This window comes from Sparus aurata, chromosome 1, assembly GCF_900880675.1.
Source record: "Sparus aurata chromosome 1, fSpaAur1.1, whole genome shotgun sequence".
Lineage (NCBI taxonomy): Eukaryota > Metazoa > Chordata > Actinopteri > Spariformes > Sparidae > Sparus > Sparus aurata.
This window is the reverse complement of record NC_044187.1, coordinates 22459700-22485357: the sequence shown is the minus strand read 5'-3', so window position 1 is coordinate 22485357 and position 25658 is coordinate 22459700. Positions and strand designations below refer to the sequence as shown.

The window sequence follows — 25658 nt, the reverse complement described above, 5'->3', positions numbered from 1 at the left end:
TTCTCTGGGAGGGCTTTACAGAACCTCTGAGAAATCAACATGTTCACATCCTCACAGCCTAAAATAAGCCATTAAAATACCATCTACCACTTCCAGAAAGTTGAGAGAATTTAAAGTGCCAAGGAGTCATTAAATTTTATGCTGCCAAATTTCTGTGAAAAAATAAATCCCCAAATTAAATAACACTGGCATGGATTTAGCCTGAGTGAGGCAAATTTTCCAAGGAGGGCCTTGTAGTTTCCATCTTTTACCAATTTTCAGGAGTGGACTGGAGATAATTGTTCTAATTTACCGGAATCCCTGCTCCCCAAAACAGCCAATTCATTTATGTTTCTGTACTGGTTAGCTCTGGCTGTGGTTAGCTCACCACAGGCATCTTCCTGTCCTTGCCAACATACCGTTACAAGATCAACCAAGAGAAGGCTCAGAAAATGACCGGACACACTGAGGAGAGAGGAAAAAGCCGTGACTGGAGGTGAGTCACAAAGAGGGAAAAAAGCGAGCTGAGTGCCTGTCTGAACTGGATGTACAATTTATCATGCAGGACGGGAGGTCGTTTAAAGGAAATGGATGGGGGGACAGGATCCTATTGATACAGCACATATCGCTTGCTGTTTGTATGGAAACATTTGCAAGAACAGAGGAATGTCTTTGGTGGTCATTCCCCTTATTACACCTTGCATCAATAAAGCCCTTTGGATTTAGAGCACTGATGCATATTTTTCGGCTTAATGGTGTAGTGTAAATTTATTTGAGCTGAGTTTAGAGGACAACACTCTATATGGTGCAGTGTCTTATATGAGATACTTATTTGTGGCCATCCACCTGATATTAGTTTAAATGCATGTTAAACCTAACGAGATCATTAACGAACCAAAGCCAAAATTATCTCACCAAATGGTTTAAAATCAATCAATTGTTATGTGAATGTCAAAATGCGCAAAATGATATGAATGTACACGTTTAGGATGTCCAATGGTTCCTTGAGAAGTTATAAACATATACATTGAAGTTCTCAGTAATCTCCTTAAAGGGCTTAAAGACCTTTAATGCTTTTTAATTTGTTTTTGTTCAGGTTAAAAAGACCAAAGTCTACGCCACTGGAGCTCCTCTCTCCCACAGAAAACATAGCTTGTTTTTGGCAAAAAGTACTCAAACTCGAGCACTGTAAATGGGATACGTATCAGGGATTATTTTAGGTGGAGGATGAATATACCTTTGGTTCTCTAGTGAGTATTTGTGGCAGCAGGGCGGTTTATGAAGGGTTGACTCAAAATAAACAGTCATTGTGCAGAGATGCGTCTCATTGATGTGTTTTAAGACAAGAGTTTTTGGACAAGAGAAAATACTTGTTGGTGAGTGCAATTCATTGTTGGTTTTGGCTGTTACATGGCATTTGTTTACATTAAGAAAAATAAGCGGTAGAATAAAGGCTTCCACCACAGGAAAGATTAACCATTTAGGCCTGTAAGATCTGAATAACAGTGATTTTTGTGCGACTGGATCTGCTACCGCAGTGTGTTTGCTTTAGTAAGCTGCATGGGGTTAAACTGACCACAATCTTCCTTCCTGTCGCCTCATGGGTCTCTTCCTGTGCCAGGCCAACAAATCATTATGTTGCCAGATCAATCAAGACGCTGAATGCTAAATGACTGGTCACACTGGAAACAGATGGAATTACTGGTGGTGATTCACATCTGAGAAATGTGGCCTAAAGGCCTGGAGCTGATTTCCCAAAGCCATCCCGGCACTGGGAAATGTAATTTGTATCATAATCAGAGTCTATCTAATCATTAATGTAATAATACAGTGTGGGTGGGTTTAGGGTATTAGCAGTGAGCCGAATTTGACCCATAGAGCTGGTTACAGTGCAGACCTCCAACATGTCTTATGCTTATTTGTCCAAACACAGGATGTGGAGAAAGGGCCCATTGAGACATATAGAAGCATTAATCACTCACCAGAATTACAAAATTTACGAGACATGAGGCTATTTCTTAACAATGCAACTCTGATACAACCCCCATAAATTTATAATGCAAGCTACTGCAGCATTCAAGGGGAAATCCAAAGGAAACACAGTGAAACTGAGGCCGGCTTAGTCAATAATTGTGATTGTGAAGCAGCCTCACACAAAACTAAAAGTGAAGCGTGGTATGCGAGCTGCTCCAGTGGCAATGAATAACAGATGGGTCTTTGGAAACGGATTGATGGGGTTGAGGGGCATTTTAAATGAGGAAACGGGCACATGTTTTATATGAATATGATCTACGTCTAAACAATACAGCACCCATGGGACTGAAAACATTGACCATGTGACATTTTCTGTCAAAGGAGCAGTGACAGGACTAAGTCTCAAGACATGACAGATCTGACGCTGGCATTTCTGCTTTCTGTATTTGGGAGAGTTATTCATGCTCGAGAGTATATATTGAATTATCTGCTATCAAACAAATAACATATGTGATTTCTGCTTTGGAGTCAATTATGACTTGAGGGCCAAAGAATGATCATTGGTAGAGTAAATTAATAATGACATGTCAGTGTGGGTCAGCCTTCTGGAAACAAATGCTTCAAACAGATAAAGACAAAACAGATTAATGAACATTCAGAGCATCCTATAAACGGTCTGGATGATTGGATGTATATATTAAGAAACAAGGAAAATACTTTCTCTTTATTGGCGGGGCCATGGGCCAAACGCTATTGGCAGTTGCATATTTTGCATTAGTTTCATAGCCAATGAATAGACAAAGTATGTGCTTGTTTTGTTCCTCCTTGTCTTGTGATGTTTTTTTTTGTTGGGTGTTGTCCTGTTTTAAATATCTGTGTCGACTGCATTTGATGGAGCGTATTTATGTTGAGGACCAAGGCCAATTGTGTGTGTGTGTGTGGCAATAAAGAGTTGTGGGGTTTAGGGTGGGGGTTTGTATGTATATTTTGTGATTTACATTGTATAGATACAATCACCCTTGTGGTATTTGTGTATTTCTTTTATTTACAAAAAGTTCTGTTTCTCTTGTTTTTGGCTCTCCATTCTCAACTGTCTGAAACTACTATGAACAGTTCAATGGGACTTGCGCTTCAGGTGTTCAGTGACTATTCAATGCCCGTTTGAAGCGTCTGCGAATGCCAGAAAAGGCCGACAATAACATCATCTTTCACAATCCTCATCGTCACTTCTCCAGTCACATTTGCCCTGTACATCAACTATGAAATTCACGCAGGCGGCTGGGGAACATCAAACGCTACTTCATCTCTTTGATAGTGATGGATCTGATGTTGCATACTTTTGCTTGAAAAACAAACCCCCAGATCTACTTAAAATTCAACTACAAAGTCGTATCAGAACACACTGTGGTGGTGGATTTTTACACAGATTACGACCTCAATCTATTATTGACATGGTGTCTGTGAACATGAATGATTTATTATCATTAGATGACAATAAGCTTAGCAACAGTTTCCTCCATATTTGGTTGCTTTCTGAATAAAAATCCTGGGAGAAAGAGTGTTTGAGCAGTCTGCAAGGAAAGTGACTTACGTATCCCAAGTCCTTGGGAATGAACCCTTTGAACTCCCAAAGGTGTGTGGAATAACTCAGAGAAACAAAATCTGACACCAACTCTTCCATCTAGTGGTCAAAAGATGTAATTGCATCTAAAAATCTATGAGGTAAAATAAAAAAGCAGGCAACATGAGTGATTCTTTTGGTTTGTGCGGTAAAAATAGGAGTGAGGGATCCAAACTGGGGAGGACCAACTCGTCCTGGACAGCCCTGCTACACAAGAGAAGCTCATTTTGACTGGAGCAGTGAGTAGTGGAGATAAATATGCACAGTTTGACCACAGGTTAGAAGGAAATTAGATTTATTGTGGTTGTGAAAATAAAAATGAAGGTCTGAACAAGGAGATAACGGTTTGCTGTTCCTACATTATCAAACCATAATTTCTTGGTTGGGCCGGCTGCCCCAAAAGAGCAACTTCTAATCACAAACCATTTGAGATAAACTTAGATATAAAACATTAGTTCAGTTTTTGGAGTAGACCTTTGGACTAGAGAAATTATGGAGATATGGAAGAAAATGCATGACGGTTTTCAGTAACAACAGTCACTGAAGTGGTACAACAGCAATGTGTGGAAGTTAGCTAAAATCATTAAGAGCACAGAAGCCTAACAAATTAATATGTTGCAATATAAAACAAATATAAAATCTGTTTATAAATTATAAAATAAAACCCATGATTAAAAAAACAAAACAACCTACACTCCACCCTATAATATTTGACCCAGGAAAGCATTAAACCTATTTGATTTTGAAGCTTTGCATAGACTCTAATGTTTTAAATGTAATTTCTTCCACTAATGTTTCGATGAGGAAAAAACACAGATGCTGACTCAACAAATAACCTAAGAAAATAGTCTTCACAACGCCATTAAAGGCAAACTACATTCATAGCAGAACTCCTCAGTTAATATTGGAATGTAAACGTAGACTTCTTCCAGTCATAACCTAAACATAAACAGAGTAAGTCCGGCTTACTCGTCAGCATCTGCAAACTGGTCCGGCTCAGTGGGGATGCTGTAGCAGGACCATTTGACAGGGCGTGGGTGGTGTAATGCTGGTCTGTAATTGGCTGTCAACGGCAGGTCAGCGGTTTGCGTTTGCCTAAGTCTCAAATCCCGCAAAGCGAAGTGGAGCACATCCTCTGGACCTGGAGGAGGCAAAGGAATAACAGAGTCAAACACGTGTACTTGGCCTAAATCCTAATGCTCTGAAAGCCAACCTCAGCTGGAGGAGAAATAGCTTGGTGTGAGATAACCTTCAAAAAAGATGAAACAAGCTGTCCAGGTAAAACAGTCCAGTAGGTTCAACTGGGTTCAAGCAGGTTGAGACATGAAAACCAACTTCCATCAGAAGGAAAACAATGACCTCTTTTGAAAGACTGAAATTAATGTATCTAATATCAACAGATTTTTTAGACTGCAGTGGTAACAACACTGCTGCAATTATCCTAAATGCAAAACAGATGTTAATTCATAAGACCTACATATGTATTTAGGATATTTTGTTTCATCAATATATAGTGCTGTTGAGAGAGATAATGTGATATTGAAACAAATTTTCTTTACCATAGGGTCTGACCCCAAAACACATCTTTTCCCAGTCGGGAACCGTCACCTCTTGGATCTCACTTTCCCAGTCCTCCTGCTCCTGTGGTGGCAGCGTTGGGGGTCTGTAAAGGATTAATAGGTCTTAAACCAGCTTAAGCAATCCACAATCTTTTTTTTTTTTTTTTTAAGTAATCAAATGTCATGTCGTCTTTGCTAAGACAGCAAGGGAAAGTAGCTAAATATTTACATGTTTTATCTTTGATTATCTGACACTTTTCATTCAGTATTCTGCCACAGAGCAGTGAGAGTGGTTACAGGAGTAGGTTATTTGCTTTATAAGGTGAATTAAAGGAATGACACCACTCTCATATTGATTAAATATAAGACTACAGTCAGCTGAAGGTTATCTTAGCTGAGCAGAAAACATGGAACAGCTTATCTGCCTCTGTCCAAAGAAGCTACCAGAACCTCTACAGCTCACAGAGGGTTATGGATGAGCCATGTTCCCTTGTTTGAGTCTTTATGTAGGCGTGTGTGTTAGACAAATACTATCTTCTCATCCAACTCCCAGCAAGAAACAATGTTAGAGCTTTTTCCAAAATGTCAAACTATTCTAACGATCATTTCGAGTCATATTTCTCGGATTTCAGCTTCTCAAATGTGGATATTTCGATTTTACAAAATAAGACATTTGATGAGGTCACTTTTTGCCTTTGGAAGAAAGTGCTACATTCTTTCCCTATTTTCTGACATTTTATGGATCAAAATAATCTTTAATTTCAGCTATAAATTGGATAATTGGAGATTGGACTGACAGGTGAGCAGTTTATTAAAGAAGCTGTACGGCAGGTGACACACCTCTTCTTTCGTCCACATTTCTTCCATCTTCTCCGATTCTTTGCCCCCGCTGACAGGCTGGGCTCTGGAGCCATTTGATCAGAATAACAGTGTGAGGCAACAGTGTCTAGACTGGCGGCCCCATTTACTGAGATACCACCAGAATTGTCTGCACTGTTGACCCTGCCAGCTGTTGAGGCATCACTGACAGCTGGAATAGTGCTACCATGCTTCCTGAGTGTCCTTGGTGGCGACGCATTTCTACTCTTGTACTTGTGGTTAATATATCCATTAACCATGCATTGTGGTTTGGTTCCATTCAGTGTACCAGCTGGTGTGGTCTCATTGGTTCTAGTGGCAGCTGCTGGGTAGCCATTGTGGACAACGGCTCCATTAACCAAATCTGCGCCTGGGGCCAGACCGTTGGCTTTACAGGTGCTGCGACGTGTTCCTCTCCTCCTGCCCTCATAGTTCATACCGGTCTGAGGCATCACGTCGCCTGTAATGTATAATAAGACCGTTTGAATTCAGAGAGTGGTAAAAAACAAAACTTAAAACTCCAACACAAACTATTTCTGTTCTGTTTCAATGGTTCTGAACAGATTAATTAAAGATATGTACAAAGGTCACAGATCATCATTTATTGTCGAAATCCGTGTAAACTACTGGATGTATTGCCATGAAATCTGCCGCATTCATGGCCCTTGATGGATGGATCCTAATGACTTGGACTGGCCTAATACTTCTAGGCTGTACTGGTCATATAGAATGAAATAATAAACACCAACACAACACACTCTAAAATTAATCCAAATGTGATTTAAATGCAATTGCAAACCTATTGTCAATAGAGTAGCAAAGCGGCAGGAGGTATTTTGGGCTTCCAGTGTTACGGAAGTAAAAGCCCTTTTCATTTTCTCCACAGACATGATTGTTTAATGACTTGCTGTTGGTGTGTTATCGAGGCTTGGGGGGGACATGAAACTAAGACAATCACTACAAAATATGTGGCCCACTGATTTAGAAAGGAGAGGAAATTTGTAGAAACCTTCTAACTTTTGTGGGGAAATTTCGGAGTCAATGTTAGATCTCAAACGCACTTGCTTGGCTTTTCCTCTATAGCTTAGTGGCTGGGGATCTGGGTTACCGTTCTACTAGCGAACTACATTAACAGTCCATGCCAAACAAGAGAAACACTTTCTCAGAAACAAAATAGAAATAATCAAAAGCGATTGCCCTTACATACCTAAAAGACTTCCGCTATCTTATTATCATGAATTACAGTAAGTACCCTTAACTTAGCACTTATGCTGAAATTTTTTTTTTTTTTTTTTAAAAACTATCTTTGAAATTTCACACTGACCCTGACACCCTTGTAGCTACAAACAGTGTTCTGGGCTCTAATTTGATGGAACAATGCACATTTATTCCATTTGTGTGAAAGCACCCTTAAACCTTCCTGCCACCTGTGCTACATCTGAATCACCTGACCCCGCTGCAGGTCACAGAGCATGGTGGAACTTTGATTGCGTGATTTTACCATGCAGTGCACCTGAGTTGTTGAAGCATCTGCATTTCTCATGTTTCTCCACTCATTCAGTGAGGTTTGTTCCCTTTCATTCCCTCCCATCGGTACACAAGTCTAGTCTTCCCAACCCCATAGAAAGACAGTTAGCCTGACTGCCAGTTCCCAGCTAGACGCTAACTTAGCTCCCTGCAACATCCCCGACATTAGCTACGTTAGCGCTGCTGTGATTGACAGCTAGCTTACTTATTGGCAGTTAATGTGCTTAGTTATGGGGGGAAAAAACACAATCCGGTTAAAAACATACATCGCACACGAAAACATGTATGTAAATAATCTCACAATTTAGCGCTAAAGCCGAGCGTTAACTAAGTTGTATGTAGCTAACTCTTACCTGTACCGTAGCCTCAACACTCCACCGTGTATCGCGCAGGCAGGGACCGGCCCGCAGACTCTCTGGGGAACGGGCCGGCCGACAGGGTAGAAAACTACACGCCGGTAGGAGGCGCCAGCCACACAAAAGCAATGCCATATTTTTCGAGCTATGTTTTTCTATCCAGCCTAAAGGGTGTCAAAGAAATACCCCAAGGACAAACTTTAGTCTGTTTAGCCACGAATTAAACCTCTAATTTGCTTTAGAAGTTATTCCTGTGTTGGATTCAAGGATGTTAAGGACCCAACAGCAACCCTTAGCGAAGAGAAACAACTCATAATCACCAGTGGTGAGAGAGGACTGAAAAGTTACATTACTGTAACAAAAACAAAACTACCTCTATTAAAATAATACTTAAGTCACAGTACAGATTATTCTTCTCAAACACTAATCAGTTTGGGGGTGATGGTTTAATGCATTATCAATAGCAGGCTTTCAAACAAAGGGGCTTTGACTTATTTACAGTAGTTGTAATTAGTGACTTCAACCCCTGAACATCCCTCATATTTGCACCAAATCATAGCCATAGGCCTTTTCGGCCACTGTCTATTAGTAAAGCTTATGTTTTTCTTTAGTGCAATTAGTAGACATACAGCATGCTGTCAGGAGGCTGATCTCTGAAAAAACAAAAACTTGTCAGAGACCGTTTTGTACTGTGAGGGTCAGAATTTACGATGGTGTTCATCAGGGGGGTATTTCATTTTTCATTATGACAGATACACTTTATCCTTTGGTGATAACTATGTGGACGACTTGTCCTGTCAGGGGCTCTTGGTTGAGGTAAGGCCTCTGTTTGAAGTCTTAATGCTACCCCAGTGGTAGGGCACCTCCAACAACGGTTTGCTTCTAACATTGTGGCAAAAGCTTTGGCTAGCAATGCCACTTAAGAAAATCTCACTTTTTTTCTGAAGCTAGGTTGTTATGGTAGCATTTTAAGGCTTGTTTATGATGAGTCTTCAACAATCACATGAGTGAAATTTTGGGGAGTGCACCTGCCTTGTTCTCCTTTCAACATCCAACACTTCCTTAACATGTCAAATGTTTAAACGATCTCTATACAGATATGCTTTCAGATGACAACACGTTCCAAATAATATTGTGTTTTATTAGACTCAATATGTGCTCGGCATGCGATTCTGCTATCTCTTAAAGTCCCTGTAAGTGACAGAAATAGAGTAGAACTGTGACTAGCATTGTTTATATATTTATTTGTTGTAATCACTAAAAGACAAGAATACACACTCTAATTTTGATTGAGAAATGTGGGAACCCGATGTGTACCTGTAGAGCAATGGCTCATTTCAGTGCCTGGTCAAATGTTTTTATTTTACAGACATTTAAGACATCGGCAGAGTACACTGTAGGCAAAGAATAACTGGTTTCATGATTTAGAAATCTATAAACTAAAATGATAGAAATTTCATGAGACAGCATCACTGCCAAAGCCATTTTTATTGCTATTTATAATGACTACATCGCATTGGATAGCCCCAATGAGTCAAAATTTAAGAGCTACAGGAAATGATTTTCTGACACATTTTACAGCTTAATGTACCGTTGAGTGTAAAGATTTGTGAAGCAGAACAGAGACAAAAATCAGCAGGTATCGGTAAATAAGTTAATATTGCTCATAATGCTCACCATTTAGTTGAAGTTAGGAAGACAGTTTGCAAACATATAAAAAGCCAGTTTAAAGCAAACTGAACAGCAATGGACTCACAGTGGCTAACAGAAAGGAAATTCAGAAATGCAACAAAACATCCCCATTAAAAAATCCTCGACAAAATATTCCCAAAATGCTAACCTGGTCTGCGTACCATACAAAGCATTGTGCTATATCGCTTTTCTAATAGGACACCTAGGCAGCCACAAGTTCTTTCTTGATAAAACTGTATAAAATTGTTTTCATAGTATCAATCTGAAAAAGAGTGGTGAGTGGCACATGAATAGAAATTATCACTATATAATTACAACATTTACAAGTCAGGAAAATATGTCAGACAGACATAGAATGTAGCTTCAGAAAAACAATGTAAATCTATCGCAACATCATCTTGAAAAATGTCCTCAAAAAGGCACAGACAGAAGAAAAAGGTGAACCATGCAAAAGGAAACAAAGTCTTTTTTTGTGCAAGGAAGCAAAACTCAAGTTAAGAATAATTACATAATACAGCAGATCGAAATTGTATCCCCCTCTCTAAAACAATGCCCTCATCATTACAGTACTGGTTACTGTACATGTGTATCACAACGCATATTAACCTATGACAGAGATTTAAAGTCAGAAAGCCTTTTTTTGGCTGAAATTGAAATATTCAGTCGTACATTCATGATATTTACAGTATTAGAGCGTTTCAGAGAGCTATCTGGGTGTTAAAAACAATCAGCAACCTGTAGGCTTCAATGAGATTGCCAATCCAGTCGTTTGTACCAAAAAGTGAGTCTCCTGTGCATGATCGCATACAATATCTGAGATGATTTCACTGAGCTTCGAGAGATGATTCAGTAAACCATGTTACAATGGCTACCAGTCACTTCCACACAAATCCACCACTCATCCTGTACATTCATATCCTTACATTTCTGTGTAACATCGTTGGATCTATTGCTAGCAATGGTGGACCATTTTAAGCTCATGCATTGCTAGCAGATAAAAGCCATGGAAGTTACAGTTTAAAGACACTCCTTGGTTGCAGCTTCTGCTTCGTAAAGTGACACTCGGCTGCTCACCAGCACCAACTAAGGGCCACTTCTCAGTGAAAGAATATTCACTATTGGACTGATTGACACTGCAAGGTTACTGGAAGACATTTTGTCAAGAAAAATCACCTTCGATTAGCCATTTACAACTTCACCAATACCTCCTTTGCTACCATACACGGGCCCATCACCTAACAACCCAACTCGGCTCATTCCCACTCAAAATTTCCTGCTTCCCTTCTAATTATAGGGGTTCTCATTGTTTCCTTCTGTCTGACCACTTGCCACTGTCTTCTCTTAAAACGTACCTGTCCAAACACGTCATCAACGTGCACTGTTCAGAGAACACCTACATGACAGAGGAGAAAAGATGGGCAGTTTACCGATCAGGCAACACTCGACTGGTTTTGCCTTCATGCCTCTGAGAGTCGGGTTAACAGTCTCGTTGCCAACTTGCTTGTCCGCCTCATGACTGATTCTCTCTATAGCACACCAAACTGTTTATCTGTGGATAAAGCAGCTAATATTACACCAGGATGCAGTAGAATCCACGTCAGGCTTGTGACATGTTCCAGTTTTATGTTTTAGATACGTGTCCAGTGTTCTACACCAAGAACATGTTGAGCGCAACACCAGTTCAAAGTTGTGACAGTAGCTACAGTTCACAGCATCGACAGCGAATAAAAACAGAGCAGGGTAGGAGTTGAAGACTCACAGTAGTTTGACCTACAGTCAGAGAGCAAAAACCTGTTGAAAAAAACTCCCTTTAGCTCAGTGCAGAAGTTCTTCTTTTCCCTTCCACAAACAGCAGAGGGCGACGCGTGTCTATTTATATGTTCCAGGTTCTAAGACTGGCTCTGGTTCTCTCTGCATTCCTGTACAGATTCCTGACCCGGTGTGCAGGTTCTCATCAAACAACTGGAATGATCATTTTCCTGAAACCGGGAAATGTTCTCATTCCAGTTGAGTCACTGCTAGTTCTTAATCTCCAGGATGGAGGGGTTGTGGTCCAGAATGGACAGGATGATTTTGTCCATGTACTGTCGCAGTCGTATGTTGATTTCTTCCTGCTCCTTCAGGGCTTCCATTAACTGAGGAGAGAAGGATAGGAGAAGAACGTCAAATACGTTTTCTTCTCAGTTTGTCAAACAAGGTGAACTAACCTGACCAGTATTATAACACAAAAATTTAGTACAAACATTTAAAAAAACTTAGTTTTACTGTGGAGCCTTTGTTAAAGCTAAAGCTGGGCAACTGTTGCTCAGGGGTTGAACCAGTGTCTGGATTAATCCAAGATTTATCCTTAAAACGGTGACAAAATGCTCATCTGGGTAGAAATCTTTTACGTTTTAAGACCCTTTTTTTCAAAAACACCTGTGTACATGTGTACTGGGCCAGCTTACTGTCACAGGAGTAAAGAGACAAGAACATACTCACAGTTAAGAAAGTGGAATCAGATTATTTTTGACTATTTATTCAAAAGAGTTGGCAATTAATTTCATAGTTGACTTCTAATCAGTTAATCATGCAACTTTAATCAAAATGGTCTCCAGTTATTTTCTGCCTAATCAATTAATTGTAATTCTAATACTGCTATACAGTAGATGCAGATCTATTGTGTTGAGTTATTTCATTTTAACCACTGATAGCCTATTTCCATAGTATTTGTTTACGTGTGAGATAGAGCCTTGGTGATGACCTCCATATTTCATGCATATTCGATTAAAATCTACAATTGTCAAATATCTAGAACACTGCTCTGCTGTGGCAAGTCCTACAAATACAGTTCTGCTGTAACTACTGCGTGTGACTGTACCTGGTCTCTGGAGGCGTTATCTATCTCTGCAGCTAGAGACTGGGCCTTGGTCTGTGTGGCAAACAGGGTCTTGGCTTCATACAGGCTGAGGCTGAGGATCTGACCGTTGAGCTCATCGTTCTGCTCCCTCAGCTTCTGGTTCTCCTGAAATACAGAATCAGGGTGGGAGGCAGAGGAGAGAGACGTAGGATGAGAATGAGATAAGTATCTTGACCACACAAGTGTATCTGGAGTGATGATGATATATAGTTATAAAAAAAAAAAAAAAAATGACCGCTACTCAAGCCTCACTCAACCCACACAGAAAAAATACTGCACCTCATCCAGCAGCAAACAGCGCATCTATTTTGGCAACACCTACAGGACATCACATGGGTTATAAGTGTTACAGAACAAACTGCTCCCCTGCTTTGTCTGGTGTGTTATGAAAGCTCCATGATTAAGTTGCCTTTGAGTGCTGACATGAGGTCAGTCTGCTTTTCCCTTGTTCTATCCTGAACCATTAGTGAAGGAACTGCAGCACTGACCCCAATGCAGTTCACTCTACTCCATTGTGATTAGTGGTTAATCGGGAGGTCAAAGATCACAGAAGCAATTTTACCATCAGACCAGGACGGAGCCGAGCCCCAGATAACACCAGGTGCTGGAATTCAGGGGGGAGAAAGTCCTGGGACACAAATCGCTGGACACACACACACATACAGACATTTACAGAGGTGCACAGGCAGGCATAAGATAGTGAGCTTAATCCTGATGGATGTCTCAGCGCAAATTAGAGCGGTTTCTGAATCTGAAACTGCAGGAAGTAGCTCAGAGTAGGAAGCTGATATATTGAGAGAGAAAGAAGTATCAGAAGATTAAAGCTGGTATAAAACCATTATTATCGTTCCCAGTCTTGGTTGCCTGCAGTGAGTGTGACGGGTGCAGTGCGAGCTTGCAGGAGGACATGGACATTATCATTTTAGTCCCTGATAAGATACACACACTGTGCAAATCAGCTATTTTGACTGACTGTCTTTGCAGAGGCTTACAGAGTTACTTCAAGGCTTGGTAGTTTTAGTAACCTCACATTTTCTTCAGCCTATTCTATTGGCTAAGGAAGCATAATATGTAATGCATATCATCACATGTCTTGAAAATGACAGACTCCTATTTGATTTTTTGAGGCTTTTTCAAGTCTTATCAGAGGGGACATCTGAAAATACTCTCATCTAACCCCTTATCCTTACTTTGCACCAGATCTGTTCACTTGGCAGGGATGGAAACAGAAAGTTGTCACCTTAGTCTCTAACTGTGTGAGGCAGATGTATCTGCGTCTAGATAAACTACTGAAACATATGTACTCTGCACCTACTGACATAAACTGTAATGAAGCTGAGGGACAGTTCATCCTAAAATCAACTTTGCTGTCAGCAGTTTGATGTAGACACTATTATTTCTATGCCAAACTACACCTTCCAACCTTTCTTTATTTTCAAATGCACTTTTTCAGCTCTCTGATCTCCACAGTGCCATCTAGTTGCCTTACAGTATATTAAAGAGAAGGCAGGGATCTCAACTGCTGATATCTCCAAAACTAGGCAACTCACATCAAAACAATCTTAATGGATAAATAGCCCAACAGGAAAGATAAAAAAAGATGAGGTAAGAGGAGGAGCCAATGTGATTGACTGTGATCGTTATCATCCCCTATCCCCACTGGTAATGTGTGATAATATGTTCTGCCTAAAACCACTGTTAGGTCTGCAGCCACAAAAATAATGTTCCTCTGGCATTACTTAAACCAATTTATTATGTTAAATGGAAACAATTATACTTCCTGTAAGAGCAAGATTAAGTGCACTGAGTTCTGCAGGGATACATATAAATCTATAATGTATCATCTGATCCATCTAAATCATTTTGCAGGCGTGTCCTCCCTGGTTATAATATAAAAAGTGTACATGTATTGTGTTGCTGTGCCACACCTGCATACCCTATTTGGCCATTATGTGTGAGGAAGTAATTGTTTCTCGAAATAATGCAGCTGAATTTGCATTTATATTACAATCAAGTTGCACATTGCTGAAGAGACTGTCAGACTGTAGCATGATGGTCAGTCAAACATATAAACTGGTAAAAAAAAGACAATGATAAATTCAATCAACCTGTACTCCGATACTTCAAATATCTACCAACTTGAGACATACTTTCGAAATCAAATTTGGAAAGCAAGTTCTTTGTGTTTAAAGTAAATAAAAATAACTTCAATCTGTGAGGTTATAATTATGTAGTATGTAACAGTGCATCCAAACCAAAGCACAGAAATCCCAGTTCACTATAAAAAAAAAATAAAAAATCCTCTGATGAAGTCTCATGCTTAGGTACTGGTGAAAATCCTTTCATTTCTTATGTATGGTGGGCTCCCTGCAGACTAGCTATGCACACACCAGATTTAAGAAAGCTGTCCAACAGGCGCCATGTTGCTTCTTGAAAACTAAAGTCAAAGTGTTTTATAATCATTCCTGCATATTAAAGCAACACTCAGTTGCTACATTACTTACTGAGCTATGCACAACAAAGACATGAAGATAACCTTTAATCAGTACCTGCTTGAGCCTCTTGACCTCGTGCTCCAGCTCCACCTCCCTGGTTCTGGTGTTGAAGTCTGCCAGCCCTGAAGAAGAGCTGCCGCTGCGGCCAGGCCTCTCTGTCTCCAGCTTGAAGAGCTGCAAATGCTCCAATTCTCGACGCAGGTCCTCTATCAGCTACATAGAGACAGGACAGATGAACATTATGTAAGGCCAATGCAGTATTTTGTAAGTGTGGGTGTACGAGCAGTGCATGATGCAGTGTGAGAGAGAGAAGAGTGAAGAGGAGAACAGAGTGAGCAGTAGAGCAAACAACCCACTCTGTGTGTGTGTGTGTGTGTGTGTGTGTGTTTGATTACATAAAATCAAAACCAGTCCCTCCCACCTCCTGCATTTCTTCCTTCTCTTTCTGGAACTGGTATCTGTTCTGTCTCAGTTTGTCCATCATTTTCCTGTAGAGGTCCATCTCATCCTTCAGCCGCAAGCTGGTGTCTTCCAGCTTGTCTGTCATCCTTTGTTTCTCCTGAGGAAGGACAGACACACACCCTCAGTGCAACACACACCATCAATCTTGTTTGCTGTGTTTCTTTTTTTTGTTCTGTAAAAGTAACATGTGTTGTTTAAGTTCCTGCCTCAGTGTTACTTCCCCATCCGAAACTTGCCTGTATTCACGACCATATACACAGTATACACTCCCCTGGTTTCTGTCCTTACGTGTGCTTATTGCTTGCCAGCTATTTCTACTGTTAGTATTCCTGGACTTTGTCTACTCCCTGCGTAGATTTGTTTGCTTATTCTGGACTGACTTTCCATTTATGACTGACTGTGGTTTTGAGTAAATATCTTCGTTTTTTAATTCTTTTTAAAAGCAGAGTCTCAGATCCACTGGAAATGTAGAACACAGTTAGAAATTGAAGATAGTGTGCATTATGTGTTTCATTAATGTCAAAACAGACAAGCCTATATTGTATACACTCACTTCTGACATAGACTTTATACTTACAGTGTTTCATCAAACTTTGAGAACCCACAGAGACGTACACACGTGTCAACATTGATAGACACATTATCATTTACTATAAAACAAAGAATTGGCACTTTTTTTCAAGTATTTGAATTTAGAGTTACATTTTCTATTTTCAGTCACTCTTTTGCTCGCACATTTTTTCTTAAGCATGAGCTAGAGCTGACAACTATCTGGTTTGGTCTCATTAACATAGTTAATGTCTAAAAATGGAGGTGTGCATCAACACCCCAAGGCTGTTTCTAACACCTCATCTTGTAAATAATATGAATCTTAGTGTGTGTGTATACACATGTAGAACTGTATTTGACTACTAAAGAAACATTCAGGGACAAGAGGACTGTGTTGACAATTGTGAAAAGGAAAATTACACAAGACCCTACTTATTAGAAAGAGAAGATGATAAGATCAGCAACTGATTTAGCATTATACTTGTACATAATTAATTAACATTAATTAAGGCTGTATACCTAAATAGAATATAACCTGGAGCCAAAAAAGGTTTATATAAGTCATTTCACATATGAATAAATACTCCTCAACACCTGTGAATAGACTTTGTTGTGTACAATCAATGGCATTCCCCTATGCAAGTTAAAATAAGGACAGAATAAAGAAAACACAAACAGGATAAAAGACAGCAAATATTCAAAAATGGCTTACCTCATCCAGTTTCTCTGTCTGTGATTTGAGCCTGCACATGTTCATAGAAATGTCACTGTTCTCGTCCTCCAGTTGTCGAACTCTAAAAACACAAATCCCGTATGTCAATTTACTTTTATATAGCAGCTGAGTTTGGCTCAGAGTCAGCTAAGGCGCCTACACTATATGCTGCAGCTCCATAGGCAACAAACTAACCCCTGGAGGAATCTCAGTTTAGCATACAGTTTGACATTCTGCATTTTCTCTTAAACAGGCAGTACATGTCCATATCCAGGGCATTTAAACAGCGCTGTCAAGTCCAGTTTCTTTGCATCCAAAACCCCAAATCTACATATTAGCATCAGATTATACACTTCCAATCCATACAATCGTACACAAATAAAACATTATTGGTGTGTTTCTCACCGGTTGGTCAGCAGCTCTATCTGTGTGTTCTTGTCTCTCTCCATCTTGCTGTAGGCCTCTCGGTGTCGTCTCAACCCCTCCTGCACACTTTGTTCTGCTCGCGTCTCCTGGTCTTTAAGCTGCTCCTCCAGCTCATTAACCCTGGGGTGATCAACACATCACACAAGATTGTGTGTTACTTTTTGAAACAGTGAAGAGTTACATTCTGTTGCATAAGGTCTGCAAGATGAGTGGTGTTGACCTTTCAACAATGAGAAGTTAGACAGATGATCTGTATGAAATGGTACCAGTCCCTTCATTTATTTGTTCTAAAATACATCTTTTGTTTCTGAACCCCAGCTTTCTGACTCTACCTGTGCACTAGTTGTGTGTTTTCCTGCTTCAGCTTGGACTTGAGATCACCATTCATCAAAATCTCATTCTCCAGTTCTGCTACTTTCTTCTCCAGATAGCTCACCTGATAAAAAACAAAGACAGTTTACAAAATACCTGGATTTACACCATATATATAATTAAATCTAGAAATATTAAATTAGGCCAAAATAAAGTTAGTCTATAGTTGAAAGACATTAAACAACAATACTTTCAATACTTCCTACAAGTACTTATGCAGTTCCCAAGTCCTTAAAGACATTTAAATGAAAACCATATTCCTTGAATTTGTAGATGCAAGAGGAATCCGAACAGGGCTCATCCTATGAATTAGCATTCTCAGCCTAAGCTGTGCATCCACCAGGAACAGCTCCTCTCTTTTCTCTCTGTGATAGTAGTGCGTAAAAAACGCTGAAGGTGAGAGTTATTTAATCTTGATGAGTTCAAAGTATCCTCAAAGAAACAGGAAAGGCTATTTCTACTTCCCACAAGCATTTGTTCAGTGTGTAAAAGAGGTTGGTTAAATCTGTTGACGCAGATCAACATACAGACACACAGACACATTCGTACCTTCTCATTTATGTCGATGTCGCAGGAGTCGATGCTGTCTCTGAAAAGGTCTTCTGTGCTGCCGTTACTGCTGCTCAAGTTGCTGTTGTGAAGCAGCTGCCTGCTCGAACACACAAAGAGACACACACAAACTTAAAGAATCTGCTGGGAATAGATCCAGGTGAGGACCAGCCGCTTCTCTGCCAGTATGCATATATATTTATACGTGCGTGCGTGTGTGAGAGAGGAAAGAAAAGTCTGCTCTATCCTGCAGTGATGTAGATGATATAGGACTGTACAGACAGAGCCAAGCAGAGAGGCTGCTGCAAACAGAATTAAAATTAGTACTGTGTCACACAATAAAGTGTGATACGGCTAACCCCTTTTCCACTGATGGAATAACTTGAGAACAGAAAGCTTGTCCATTATTGAGATTAGCATTATGGAGAGGAGAGGAGAGGAGAGGAGAGGAGAGGAGAGGAGTACATGGTTGCCACACCTTCTTAAATATCTAATTCAAGTCATCAACACTTTTCAGGCCAAATTCCCTAAAATTCAAGGACCCAGTACAGCATAGTTTGAGACAAGGATCAAGGTTAATTAATGTTTCAACACTGAGAGTCTTTATAATGAGAACTAGCAATTAAACTCACAATTAAAAAGAGAGAGAGGCCTGAATGTGTGAACACACTCATTTAATTGTGCTGCTGTGTTATAGTGATGACACGCAGGAAGCGGACCATAACCTTCATCCTAACGTTAAGTAAGAATGCATTACAAGAACCCAACATATATAACTTCAAGCATTTTCAATGAATGTTTTTTCTATTAATCACCTAACATTCAAGGATTGAATGGATTGACTGATTTTTTTACCCTTGAAATTCGCAAAATCTCAAGGTTTTCAAGAGTAGAGACGCCACACTGATACATTTTGAACGTCTTATTAAAAACTTCTAGAACCCTCATGTACCGGTGTTATACACAACACACCATGGAAAGGGCATGCTAATCATGTAGCAGGCATGCAGCATACCCACTGAATGTGAGGAAGCTCTGCTAAAGGCACATCATAACTGTTGTAACCTAAACAAAACCCATTTTTAACACCAAGGGGAGAGGAGAGGAGAGCAGAAAGAAAGCTGTAAAGTTGAAGAAGTAATCACATGAGACAGAGAGGACAGTGGAAGGAACATGGGGAGAGAGCCAAACCTAATATTGAGTACATAGATCAGGTCTGACAGGCCATTTTCACTCTGTCACTCTAACTCAGTTAGTGTGGGCTGAAATGGAACAAAAGCTTGGACACAAAACATTTCACCCAGTACAGACCAACGGGCCGTGAAGATGGATACATGGCTGAAAAAGCTGATGACCAAACTCAACTATCAAACAAAAGATTTTCCATCAGTTTATGAGATTCCATCCAGACATGAGTTAGTAATTAACTAGTTGGTCGGGTGGCTGACTGATAAGGAGGCAGCAACTTATCTTGCTGTTAGTGTCCTCATGTCAACAAACAGAGCAAACACGTGCAGCACAGGCATAAACACACACACACAGTACAAGCGAATGACCTTCAAGGTAGGCACACACACAGAAGCACACTCAAGACTCACACACTCACACAGGTAAGAGGCCTACCTGCCAAATGCAGTGCTGGAGATTTTCCTGTTGGGGCTGAAGAAAGAAAGAGAAAACAAAATGAAAGACATTTTTATTACAGTGAATTGACATGGATACGTCTAGACTCACACCAATGCACTGAAGAATAACTGCTGATGGCAATTAAGATTTAGGCTGTACAGTGTGGCAGACATGTAGCAAAGAGAGCGAAAGAAACGCAGAAGGACACAGCAATGATAACACAATTTAACTCCTGGTTCAGTGAGCGGGGGTTTCTGTCAGCTCAGCAACTGTCTCAGGGGGACAAAAGCCCAAAGGCTCTTTCAGTCTGACGTGTGTCACTGTGCTGGATTTCACACGGGATTGACAGAAATGAGGGTTTATACTGCAGGGTCACACATGGGACAGCTAAATTAATACAGTATAGAATATACAGAGCCTGTGCATGTTTCCTTCTGTTGTGTCAACCTTACTTTGATTGGTGGAAATGTTTTTAGGGACTACACTCTTCATGATAACAACTTTTTGACAATATTTATGTCATTTCCTGGAAGTACTTGTCCTCTCTGCCTGTCTTTGCTGCATTTGCATTCAGAATGAACTACCGTAATTTCCGGACTATAAGCCGCTACTTTTTTCCCATACTTTGAACCCTGCGGCCTATACAACGGTGCGGCTAATCTATGGATTTTTACAGCTAACGGCCACTAGGGGGAAATGCTGGAGGCCGGAAAAGAATGAGACAGGCAGTTCGCGCGCCAAATGCAGTACGAGAGACAGAACGAGAGCAAGACAGACATTACCAGAGCGAGACAGTTTGCGCAAAGGAAGTTTTCATGCATTCATCCCATATAACAGATTCTGTGAAAGCAGCCATCAAGAGCACAAACTCAATTCCAGCTGTGATTCCTGGAGGCACAACGAAGCATATGCAGCCACTCGACATCAGTGTGAATCGTGCGTTCAAAGTGGCGCTACGCATTCAGTGGGAGGCGTGGATGACTAGTTGCGAGAAATCATTCACCAAAACTGGTCGCATGCGAAAAGCAACTTTTGCTCAAGTCTGCCAGTGGATCCTGACAGCGTGGAGAAGTGTCAAAACATCCACGATCACCAACGGGTTTCGAAAGGCTGGACTGCTGCGTGATAAGGAGGCCGCCGCCACGGCTGACGAGGCCCTTCAGAGGATGTTCGATTCCGACACTGACGCAGAGGAGTTCTTTGGTTTTGAGAGTGACAACGAAGGAGAGACTGGGAGAGGGGCTGACGAAGCCACCCTGAGGCTGTTCGTTTCCTACACTGAGGAAGAGGACTTTGGTGGATTTAGTACACAGGAAGAAGACGAAGATGACGATGAATGACTTTTCTGGTAGGCTGGTTATATTTCAAGCAGCCGTGTTACTGCACCTTTAGGCCTACTGCACTTTTAAAAAACACATTTAATTTTGCCATTGATATTGCCTTGTCAAGCGCTGTAAGCTTTGTTTTTTGTTATACTGTAGATCACTGCCGGGACGTGCGCTGTGAGCGCACCGTTTATTATTTCTGCACAATATAATGGCCTACTGCTGTGTTACAGGCACTTTTAATTGAGCACTTTTAAAAAACACATTTAATTTTGCCATTGATATTGCCTTGTCAAGTGCTGTAAGCTTTGTTTTTTGTTATACTGTAGATCTCTGCCAGGACGTGCGCTGGGAGCGCACTGTTTATTATTTCTGCACAGTGTAACGTTACACGTTTCCAATACTGTTAAACATGTGAAAGTTTGTGTGTCTGAAACGCTATGTGATACAGTACAGTTTACACAGCACATTACATGTTCCGTAGCCTACTATTGCACTAAATGGTAACACTTGAATAAGTTATGCAAAAATGCAACTTGTTTGTTGAAGTGTTAATAAAATGGAAGCATCTCCTAACAGCCATCTCTTTCCCGACAATCCCCTCTGTGCACGAACCCTTACATATGGTAATTGAACATTAAAACACATGCGGCTTATAGTCCAGTGCGGCTTGTATATGTACACATTTGTTTTTTCCCCTAAATTTAGCTGGTGCGGCTTATATTCAGGTGCGCTTTATAGTCCGGAAATTACGGTAATTAAAATGAATGCCTTTAATTTATGTCACTATGCACTGAGTTGGAGCATCAACAATCAATAACATCCCTTTTTCTTTCTCTATGCCCTATTTTAAAATGAACCAAACTCCACTCACTGTTTAATGTATTTATTACCCGTGCTTCACTGTGGCCAGTTTAATTCAATTAATCGTGTTTGCATTCATAATCCTTCATGATCCTATAAATATTGAATGCTTATTACCTACCTATTGCTTCATTGAAAAAGCTCCTTCCTCTGCATCCATTAGTCTTGCTTAAAATCCTTAACTCCTTGAAAAAAATCTATATGGTGCCTTGTTTTTAGACAGTTTCATATTCATCCACGACCTGCTGCCCATGCCTTCATATAAATCCTCCTTCCTCATTAGAATCCGTTCCCTCCACCATCCTATTCTGCCTGTGTCTACTTGCTATGAGCTCACTCCATTTTAAATAATTCTTCCAATCGATTTCTTTCTCCCGTTCTTTCTCTTTCTCTTTCAATTCTCTAACTCTTTCTTTCTTTCTGCACATCTCTGATTCATTATTCATAAAGGAAAAGCATGGGTCTAATCACGAGAGGCATGTTGGATTTTTTCTCTGGGGAGAAATCCTGCTGAGTCAGCAGAGAGACTCAATCCATGTAACAAAGAAATAAAGCGACTCCACCATTCACACTACAGTCAAGCACATTGTTCTACAACATCCAGTCTTCTGAAATGACTCTGTGCGTGCTTGTATGTGAACTTGTGTTTGCACAGTGGACAGTAGAGCTATTACTGGTCACCACGGATTATGTTTCCAATAATAGATTCCCTATCACAATGGTAGATGAGGTAAGCACAGGAGTACCAGCCTTATATAACAATCAATTAGTGTTTGTGTACATAGTTATTCACGCAGTAAACAGAAGGCGGGACACTTAAAAAACTCCCCCGAACAATATTACATCATTGTTATTACATATTACGACCATCACCAGTTTGCAGCACGAGTGGACCAGTAGACTTTAAATCTCACTGCGTGTATCCTGTATATACACATTATAGCTGACAGCGTGGTTCAACATTGTGGTGTATAGTTCCTGTCATGTATAATTCAGTTATCATACCCTGGTTGTGTCTCTTAACAATGCATGCCAGGAAAATTAATGCTCACCCTACCTGTTTTTAATTGGAGGGTTTTGTTCATGGAATCAGATATATTTTACCATGTCAAGTTGTATTGATTTTAATTAGACTCGAAGAGACAGGAAATATTGCAATCAGCAACTACATGTTGTTGAATAGATTTGACTGGCTAATAGTCTTAATATGGTGGACAGAAGGAAATGTTCTATAACAGGAAAACTGAACATTTCTAACCTCACAAAGTTACCACTGTTCTCTACATGCACTAAAGGGGCGTGACGTATATTTGCTTTACAAACTGCACCGCCTTTTGCCTCCGGTACCTTCAGTATACATCTATAATTATGTCATTGTTTTTTCATTCATAATTTGGTTAGAATACTTCACTTTTCACAGTTTACTTGTCTATCTTGTTATTATTTTACCGTTTGCTTTTGTATATAGTGTTTTTAACACACAAACACCTAATATCATGCAACCCAACTTTAGCTTGTTGTTAATTACTAACATAGCTAACGGTTATCTATCTTTCTAAATGTTAAAAACACTATATACAAAAATGAAAGGTAAACTATTAACAATATATACAAAGCAATCTGTGAGAAATATTTCAACTTAGTTACTGAAGAAAAAGCACTGAAGTGACTATAGCCTTATAGCCTACTGTAGAGTTGGCACAGGAAAAATGATCTGCAGTTCGTATAATGGCTAAACATCATACAACATTGTGCAAATGGAGCATTGTGTTTGTACGGATAACTTGCATTTCAGTGGGGCTAGATATTGTGTCATACTGTTGTGTATGTGTCTGACCTGTTAGCCTTGAGGTTTTTGAGGCGAGCCTCCAGATCATTGAGCAGGTTGACCTTTTTGCTGCACTGGGAACAGTAGACATCCATCATTTCACCAGTGTAATGCTGACGCACCTTACGAGGAGTCTGGCCTGCACTGTGAACACACACACACACACACATACACACAAGAAGAAGTCATCTTACATTGAGCTACTTTTGATAACATGTGCAGGTGTAAACATTTGGCCATTTTAGTGTGTAGTGAAGAAAGGCTGACATAAAACAATGCCGCCCATGCCAAGACACCTAGAACATTGATCTAGCCATACACAGGAGCTCAGTGGGAACTCATCACATTTTCTGTAAAATTAATACTTAAATCTATAAATATAACTTCCAGTCTCCACTTAGTTTATTGTGTTACAGTATATTGGTAGAAGAGCTGTGTTGTCAGAGTACTATAATTTCTAACTTTAATACAATACCTTTATAATTGAAGTGTAAATAAATAAGTGCCAGCACTTTTAGTGCAGGGATTAATCCTGCTCAACTGCTCTTTTCTAATCACACATAGAGCTGATCTGTATAAAACCTTATGAATTTATTACATGTAGCGTTTTATGTGTTCCCGGTAAAGCAGGATGTAGCTTCCTCAAAAGGAACTGACACTGTGATGATCTGCAGATAGGGATTTTGTGAAGTGGAGAGGGTGGAAAAGAATACCTGCCTTGTGGGAACTGCCTGTTCAGTACCAGCCTCCTTAAAGCACTGGTATCAATATATACATATTTTTAACACGATAAAAGGTAGCAACACTCGAAGCAAGACAGCAAAACAATTGCCTTATTACCAAACTTTTAAGGTTTTAAGATACACACCTTGATTGTAATAGAGCTTCCTAGACTCTCCCAGCTCACTGTTCATGTAAGTCAACACAGTTCCAACACAGTTGAGTTTTTAAATCTCAACCACAGAATCTCCAAATGTTTGCTTTGAGAGGCAACTTTCACCCACTTTGTACTGTAGTTTTTCAGACTTCTTTCCCATGCTGAGTTTTCTGAGACTTCTTGTAAATCTGGGCCTCATTTGGAATTTAAATCTCCATGCCAACTCCATTTGGTGAGTTTTATCTGCTTGGTATGCGTGGAAGGAGCATGGAGCAGTATTGCCAGTCTATCAGCCAGGAGACTTAATCCCATTAAACACAGACCTTTGATGAATATTAATGTGGCCTTAAGGGCAAAAACTCCTTAGCTACAATTATACAGTCAAGACTCAGAATAATATGAGGCAGGTAAGTATTCAGAGAGGAGCATCAAGTCCATGTTTAATAGAGGTGAAGCTACATAAATCTAGTCAATGTCCTCATAATGACTTAACATGAGTTAGCAGCACGGTGGTTCCCAACCAATGGTCGGTTAGATAGCACTTTTGCTCCCAGATAATGTATGTTTTAAGAACAGTGTAGGAAAAATCCCGAAATAGTTAGATTATTTTGATGCCTAAGAATCTTACACAATATAAATTATCACAGAGTTCAACGAGGAAGCTTCAGTAAGGTATAATACATTTTTTGTTAGTTCTTTTGTCAATACAATGTTGGAGTTCCTTGATGATAACACAATTGCACTTTTATTTCAGTACCTACTCGTGTCCAACTCAGCATTCAAACACGAAGACATGTTTGTTTGTCTGTCTCTCTCTCACCTAGAGGGAACAGATGAGCCGAGGTCGGAGTATCCGTTGGTGCGAATCTCGTCGTCCGGGCAGGGGCTGCTGGGAATGTAGTCCGGTTCCTCCCCTTCTCCGTAGTCCTCAAACTGCTCCTCGTTCAGAGAGGCAGAGGAACGCGTCGATAAATCGGAGGTCACTGAGATGCTGGTCTGACCACACCTAAGGAAAAAGCGGAGGCGGTCGGTGTTATACGTACATACACTCTGCACTCGTTAGAAAAATCTTCCTTTTAAATGTCACTCCATAAGAAATTTTAATTTT

General features: G+C 40.1%; 2 protein-coding genes across 6 annotated transcripts in view; both read right to left on the bottom strand.

The window, feature by feature from the left end:
* Window positions 1-3852: 3852 nt before the first annotated feature.
* On the bottom strand, window positions 3853-8009 carry LOC115581568 (uncharacterized). Its single transcript, XM_030416754.1, has 4 exons — window positions 7872-8009; window positions 5974-6451; window positions 5134-5237; window positions 3853-4715 (listed from the first exon to the last, which is right to left on the bottom strand). Exons 2-4 carry the CDS (start codon window positions 6441-6443, stop codon window positions 4540-4542), a joined length of 750 nt encoding a protein of 249 aa, XP_030272614.1. The 5' UTR covers window positions 6444-6451; window positions 7872-8009; the 3' UTR covers window positions 3853-4539.
* A 1334-nt stretch (window positions 8010-9343) lies between these two features.
* Window positions 9344-25658, bottom strand: part of rab11fip4b (RAB11 family interacting protein 4 (class II) b) — a 30870-nt gene continuing 14555 nt past the window's right edge. For 3 of the 5 annotated variants that reach the window (XM_030416742.1, XM_030416714.1, XM_030416723.1), the window contains 12 exons: window positions 25371-25556; window positions 23683-23817; window positions 19654-19689; window positions 18031-18130; window positions 17442-17545; window positions 17089-17229; window positions 16684-16765; window positions 15382-15519; window positions 15015-15173; window positions 13028-13108; window positions 12427-12570; window positions 9344-11701 (listed from right to left, as the gene is read on the bottom strand). In XM_030416742.1, coding sequence (XP_030272602.1) covers window positions 11585-11701; window positions 12427-12570; window positions 13028-13108; window positions 15015-15173; window positions 15382-15519; window positions 16684-16765; window positions 17089-17229; window positions 17442-17545; window positions 18031-18130; window positions 19654-19689; window positions 23683-23817; window positions 25371-25556 — 1423 coding nt within the window. In that variant the 3' untranslated portion in view covers window positions 9344-11584. The remainder of the gene's footprint in view (window positions 11702-12426; window positions 12571-13027; window positions 13109-15014; window positions 15174-15381; window positions 15520-16683; window positions 16766-17088; window positions 17230-17441; window positions 17546-18030; window positions 18131-19653; window positions 19690-23682; window positions 23818-25370; window positions 25557-25658) is intronic. The other 2 variants (XM_030416732.1, XM_030416740.1) reach the window with 2 other exon arrangements.